The following is a 7,543-nucleotide window of genomic DNA, read 5'->3' as shown; positions in this document are numbered from 1 at the left end:
AGAGAGAGAGAGAGAGAGAGAGAGAGAGAGAGAGAGAGAGATACAAAGAATACCATATATTTCAAGCTAAGAAACACCGTAGGACGTTTATAATCCTTTTCTTAAGATTCAAAGTGGGTCGCCGATAAAACGTTACTTCGTGGAAGGAGGGACCGTGCTTTTTGTTTCTCTTCCCTCTTTTTCCTTTTTCTTTTTCTTTTTTACGAACGTGTTACGCAAGTGTTACAATCCACTACGGTTTCATTCACAAATCTTTTCAGTCGTTCGTCGCAACGTAAAGGATAATTTCTATGAAGTGAGAATCAACGGGGAGAGGGACGGGAAAGAGTTAAAACATTTTCTTTTATTTTCTGTCTTTCTTTTTTTCTTCGTTGGAAGAAGATAAAGCGAAAGAAATTTCTTTAATGTTTATTACTCGAGACAGAGACGACAAAGAGCCAATCGGTCACGTGGGCTCTATTACAAGGAAAACAAAAAGGAATGTTCTTGAAAGAGGCGGGTTTATGCGCGCGCAGCTAACACCACGTGACTATACGATTTCACGAATTCCTTAGTAACGCAAGGGGTCACCAGAGAACGCTGGCGTCGCACGCGTCGCATAGCCAACAAGTATCGAGCATTCAGTACTCCTCCGACCGTCCACGTTGACGCATCGCGAGGTCAACGGCTATTCGTCTCTCTTTCTTTCTTTCTTATTGTACATGTGTGCACACAGGATAGATAGATATATAGATATATACATCTACATGTGTGTATATATATATATGTATATACATGTGTATATATATATATGTATTAACGCGAGTTCTTTCTTTGTGCAATAGAGTTAACATTATACGTTTCTACTAACCGTATACGTAACATCGATCTGTGTGTCTCTCTTTCTCTCTCTCTCTCTCTCTCTCTCTCTCTCTCCTCCTCTCCTTCTCTCTCTCTCCTTCTCGTCTATTTTTTCAATCTATATCAGTATTAAAAATCGACCGATCATGGTGATTAATATGAGATGATCTCGACACGAACGTTATTATTCGAATGTCGAGGTTAGGTCGAACATCGTGGTACCGTATCGAAGAAGAAGACATTTCGTCCAACGGATTAATTATTTTCCTATTTTACGTGGACCAGAATACTTCGCCGTCTAAATGCGCATTAAAGTAAGTACATATGGTACTTAAAAAACAACAAAAAAGAAAAAAAAATCTCTCCCTCTTCTTCCTCCTTCTCCTCCTTCTTCTCTTTATACTCGATAATAAATCCTCATGATTTTGATAGACTGCCAATTGGAATTACTCGATCACGAAGCGTCTTTCCGTATTTTTTTCTCTTCTTTTTCTTTTTCTTTCTTTCTTTTTATTCTATCGAATCGAAAGAGACAGGAGATATTACTATATCTTATTAGAGGAATTTTGGGGTCAGAGATCGGAATTCCACTGAACGATATACAAACATACATATCCAAAAAGATATATATATATATATATATATATATACACCTACAATAATCTTGTTATCAATTTAAATTCATATCTGTATAGGTGTCACATTTATCGAACAATTTTTCTATCGTTTCATTGTAATAAATAAATTAAATAATAACAATATATCAGTTTATTTAAAATTATATTTATATAACGAATCGATCACCCCGTATATACTAATAGTTTCATGAATCGTCGCATTATAATGTCAATGAACGTTTCTTTTAGTAGAACACAAGTATTCTCGTTGTGCATCTTCGTTTGACAGTTTCAATGTGTACGGTAATCGATTGAGAAAGAGAGAGAGAGAGAGAGAGACAGAGAGAATAGATACTGTATGAAGGGAGTGACTTTACCGACCGTTCAATGTCTATAAAAAAAAAATCATAGACGAAAGGAAGATAGTATTCGAATCGATTAGAAATGCGATTGTGAAAAATATCGATTATTTGTATCGAAAATCGTTCGAGTTTTATATATATATATATATATATATATATATATATATATATTGTATTAATCCATAAGAAAGATCCGGGTTTGAATGTGACCGCGAGCTTTAAATTAGATTTTTATTAACTACCACCGACACACACACATGCACACACACTTACACACTTACACACAGATCCCACGTGGGTGTTCGGATTTGCATGTTTCACAAGTTTAATGGAGAGTATCGCATTTTGCGCTCTGATAATTTAACTCGAACGTATACCGATACATACGTCGTTAAAGTAAATATCAATCGTTGTATTATTTTATTAAGAGGTGAAAGTGCGATAGAGATGGAGATAGATAAATATATATATATATATATACATATATATATATATATAGAGAGAGAGAGAGGGAGGGAGGTAGAGAAATTTTTTTTCTTTCGTTTTCTTTTATTCCTTATTAAATCGATCGATCGATCGATCGATCGATCTATATATCTATCGTTGGTTGATATATTTTACGAAATCGTTTTTACGCGTGCAATAATTCCTTTCCACGTTATTGATCGTTTCACGCTCTTATTATTTATTATTGCAGATGTCGGAGTTCCCAGTGGAGGGGGGAGAAAACGGGGACATGCAAGCGGTCATGGAAAACTTTCAAAAAAAGAACAATCTGGTCACTGGCCGGACCCATGTTTCCCATCATCCACAAGTTACCACTTCATCGCAGGTTGTTTTTTTTTTGTCCTGTTTTTTTTTTCTCTCTCACTCTTCTTTCTTTTCCTCATGAAAACCTATTTACGTTACATTATCTAGACGCTTAAAACGTAAATCGAAGTAAACTCATCGCGATCGTGATCTATATAAGTGGGAAACGTGATCCAAAATTTACGATTTCTTTTTCTTCGTTTATTTATTTATTCTTTTTCTTTTTTTCTCGATGATCATCGATAACGAAAAAATAATAATGATGATGATAAAAAAGGGAGAAGATAGGTTTGATTATAATTTAAAATTATACTTGTGAATTATTAACGCTTGCAAAATTTAATCATTGAGATTAATGATCGATTATTATTATTTAATCGTGAAATACTTAGAAATCGAGTGCAACACCTGTATAAACATTCCAAAGAGCAAGTACGTTTTTTATCTCTCGATTTTTTATTTTTTTTCTTTTTTGTTTTTAAAAGAAAAAAGATCTCTCTCTCTCTCTCTCTCTCTCTCTCTCTCTCTCTCTCTCTCTCTCTCTCTCTGTCTGTCTCTGTCTCTCCATCTCTTTTTCTAAAATAAATTTAAAGATGGATCAAATCGTAGCCATGTTTTTTTATGCACCCGGCGCTTAACCAAAAGAGAGAATATATTCTTCTCGTTAAGCCAAAAGTACACACTTTGCCATCGAACTTTCTATTTTAAGATCGCACACGAGTCAAAACGACCTTCACCGTAAGAAGAGTCGCGACGTTTTCTTCGCCTACGTTCACTCTTGACCACTTCTGATTTTCCGAACAATCGATAAACTACCAACTTTCGATATATGTATACACACACACACACAGAGAGAGAGAGAGAGAGAGAAAACATATATTTAGAATCAACAAATATAGAGCATGATTTTTCTTTCGTAGAAATATGATACTTTCTCTAAAGAAATAAAAATCATTGAAAATTAAGATTAATAATTAGAAATATTAAGAATTATTAAGAAAATTCAAATTAATGAATAAGAAATTTTATATTATTATATTATAATTAATAAATAGAAAAATTAAGATTAATAAAGAAATATATATATATATATATATATATATATATATATATATATAAAACAACAAAAAATAATCATCTATTCGTTTAATAAAACAAACTTTTTTTTATATTACTTATGTCGTATCTAACAATTTTATTCTCTCGATTATCGATTATGCAATAGTGCAGAGTTCGCATGACTATGTTACGCCCACCAATTTGTGTGTCTCTTTCTCTCTCTCTCTCTCTCTCTCTCTCTCTCTCTCTCTCTCTCTTTCTCTTTCTTATCTTCGTACATCAGATTCTTTTATTACATTATATACTCGTATTATAAATATGATTTATTCATCGATTTGTTCTATTCTCCGACGAACATAATATAACGAGTATTTACTATTTCAATTAAATTTATTAATTTTTAAAAGAAAATCTTTCGATCTCGTACTTTGTTTATTTGTTTGTTTGTTTGTTTCTTTTTTCGTTATTTCGTTTTGCTCTTTTGACTTCGTAATTCTCGTTCGTCGAATATTTTCATTGAAAACATTATGAAACGAGACAAGACAAGACGTTTCAATGTTAAAGATCACTTTGAATGTAATCGTATACCCACACATAATTTCACACCCACGCATAATTTTTTTTGTCTTTCTTTTTTTTTCTTTTTCTTTTTTCCAAGTATTGTGGTTCCTACGTACTTCATTCTAGAACACCGTCATATATTTTTCAAGGTTTTCATTCTTACTTCCTCGTACTATTATACATAAACACATACACATATATAAATATATATATATATATATATATATATATATATATATATGATTTTACGAGAACGTTGGCACTTTCTTGTTTTGTTAAACATTACCAACAACTCAATCATTGGTAACAGCTTGTCTAAATTGTTGACTCTTTGGCTACTAACCAAAAGTATCTCCACTTTGTCTTTGATCGCGTTAAAACGTTAGAAATCTTTTAAATACGACAAAAGGAGCATTACAAGTTTTATCAAACATTCTTAACGTAATATCTAGTCTTTAAAAAACATATAAAAAAGAAAAAAAAAGATTAAAGAACAAAAAAACGATTGAAATTTTTGTTTGCTTTAGAGAATTAAACACATACACATACATACATACATAGAAACACACTTAATACGAGTTCACATCTAATATAATGAATTAATCGATCGTTCGTGTTGTAATGAATGAATTATTTGTAATCTCCTGGCACAAGATACGAATAAAATCGTTCTCTCATCTCTTCTCTATTTATAATACTAAAATAATTCCATCTTTATTTAATCGAGTTAACCCGACAATTCGAAGGACTCGGTACTTACTTAAGATATTTTAACTTTTGAACCCTCCTTAAAATACTGTTAGAGGGTTATAATTACACGTACTCGGTTCTGTTCCAAACTCTCTTTCTCTCTTTCTTTAGCATCTTGAATACTCGAAGTAGAGATTTTCTTCTTCCTGAACTCGAATTCTCTCGTCCGAGACGATATTTAACAGCCTCTCTGCGGTAACTCTCTTTCCATTGCTCTACATTCCTGTTTTATCTTTCATTTTTAGATCATTCAATATAATGCATTTTGTAAAGAAAGAAAAAAGAAAATACAAAGAATTTTTTATTTTGTTCGATGCAAATCTAAATTTATATATATATATACGAACGCGTTTAATAATCTTTTCGTTCGTTTCTTCACATTGAAATAAAAGAACATGACTTAGCAAAGGATTATTTAATCTATAAAAATAGAAAACCCACGATGTAATAATAGCAAATGGGATATGGTTCATTGTATGAAATAGTAAACGCGTAGGCACGTAGTTGAAATTTTTCGAAGGATTAGAAACTTCGTCGAATTGTTACATATTAAGTAGTAATTTTGAAATCACCGGTTATTTCGTTTAGGATGATTTCGATCGTGATGGATTTTTGGAAATGAAAATTGGAAAAGTCGAGTTCAGGGAGACACTCTAATCGAATAGAAAGAGAGAGAAAGAGAGACACACACACGCACGCGCGCATACTATGCGTATATACATATTAGTTAGATAGAAATGAGTAGTAAGTAGAGAAGAGAGTGTGTGACTCATCTCACGTGGATCTTAAATAGAACGTAAACGACTTTTGACTCGGCAGATGCTGACGACGAATCAGAGCCAGAGCAGCAGTAGCAGCAGTAGCTCGAGCAGGGTGGCCAAATCCTCTCAGAGGATCCTTACGTCGTCCTCGTCGAGTGAAATGAAGGCGAGCTCTATGAAGAGCGATCTGACCGAATTAAAACGTGGCATTTCGGAGATGAAAAATATTTCTACTAATTTCTCACGATTACGTAGCAGCATGGAGAATCTCGTTGACAGGTAAGTCCAATCATTTTTAATTTAAACGATCAATATTTATTTATTTTTTTTTTTCTAATTCATTTCCACGAAAAAAAAAATATATATATATATACATACATATGTCGTTCGTTCGTCAATGAAATATATAAATGTTCGTATGTGATAAAGAAATTAAAAACAAGAGAGAAAAAAAAAAAAAAGAAACGAATAGAATATCAATGACGACTGGTTGTTAATTTTGTTCTTTCTCCTTCTCCTTTTTATTTCTTATTTTTTCGTAATTTCTTTTTTATATCTTTTAGAGACGGAACCGGCGCCGAAGAAAATGATTTAACCGAGCCACTGGTAACATTCCCAGATCCTGACACACCTCCACCCTCTACGGGAACTGTCACCTTGACAGGAGGTTCGCCTTCTCAGCTGAGTTCTCTTAATTCATTGAACAATCTTCATAATATGAGCCCGCCGATGAATATGCCGAGTATAACGAATATGACGAGTTTACCTGCTGGTCAGGAAACTATGAAATTCGAACAGAAGAAAATGACGAGTGCGTCCAAGACGAAGGTCAGTTCAATGTTTAACTGCAAAAAGAGAAACGTGAAAAAAAGAAAAAGAAAAAATAAAACAAGTACATACAACGATCACGACGATCATCGTCCTATCGTTTCCGTGAATTAAATTAAGGAGAAAAAAGAAAGTAAAAATAAAAAAAAAAAGAAAGAAATAGATAATGCATCGATCGTGACCTTGTGATAAAATAATAATCGCTTAAAGATCTTCATAGATCATTCTAATGATTTTTGTAAGTTTAACTTTATATATATATATATATATATATATATATATATATATTCTTTGACTCGGAGCAATTAAATTATTATTTACGTGCCAAGATCTCTCTCTCTCTCTCTCTCTCTCTCTCTCTCTCTCTCTCTCTCTCTCTCTCTCTCTCTCTCTCTCTCTCTCTCTCTCTCTCTCTGTCTCACGGAAGGGATCTAATAAGATCTAACATTAGAACTATGGATCTCGATCAGTAGGTGATCATCGGTTCTTAGATCGCACGTGGAATAATCGAGCATAGCAAACGACTCTTTAAGAACGTCGAACGACGAGGCGGAGACTGCGCAATGTTTGGCCCGAGGTGTGGTTTCCTCTATGTAGTCTAGGTCAAGGACTTCGAGTCTTTTTTCTCTCTCTATCGATCTATCTATCTTATTCTCATTCCATCTCTCTCTGTCTCTCTCTCTTTTTATTTCTTTTTCTCTTTTCTTTTTTTTTTCTAACTCACGAGTTGTCACAATCGATCGATCGTATGTATTATCATTCTATTCTTTTGTCCGATCTTCTCTCATTGATCATAATTATGATTACAATGATTATTACGATCATGATCGTACAAATGATTCATGGATATTGTCATTATCAAGATTATAATTTTATCTATCTATTTATCTATCTATCTAACTATTTATTTATTTATTTATTTATTTATTTATTTATTTATTTATTTATTTTTTTT

The 7,543-nt window shown here is 32.8% G+C and overlaps 1 protein-coding gene across 11 annotated transcripts in view; it reads left to right on the top strand.

The window, feature by feature from the left end:
- Nucleotides 1-7,543, top strand: part of LOC122633412 (NAD(+) hydrolase sarm1) — an 84,298-nt gene that overhangs the window by 65,248 nt on the left and 11,507 nt on the right. For 7 of the 11 annotated variants that reach the window (XR_006328108.1, XM_043821246.1, XM_043821245.1 and 4 more), the window contains 3 exons: nt 2,517-2,651; nt 5,819-6,039; nt 6,324-6,588. Coding sequence is in view for 10 of the 11 variants with exons in the window: in XM_043821246.1 (XP_043677181.1) it covers nt 2,517-2,651; nt 5,819-6,039; nt 6,324-6,588 (621 nt within the window). In the remaining variant the exon portion in view is untranslated. Of the gene's footprint in view, nt 1-301; nt 1,155-2,516; nt 2,652-5,818; nt 6,040-6,323; nt 6,589-7,543 lie in introns of those variants that run through there. The other 4 variants (XM_043821250.1, XM_043821249.1, XM_043821248.1 and 1 more) reach the window with 3 other exon arrangements.

Source organism: Vespula pensylvanica, chromosome 12 (genome assembly GCF_014466175.1).
Source record: "Vespula pensylvanica isolate Volc-1 chromosome 12, ASM1446617v1, whole genome shotgun sequence".
Taxonomy (NCBI): Eukaryota; Metazoa; Arthropoda; class Insecta; order Hymenoptera; family Vespidae; genus Vespula; species Vespula pensylvanica.
The sequence above is the reverse complement of the archived record's forward strand: the minus strand, read 5'-3'. Positions and strand labels throughout refer to the sequence as shown.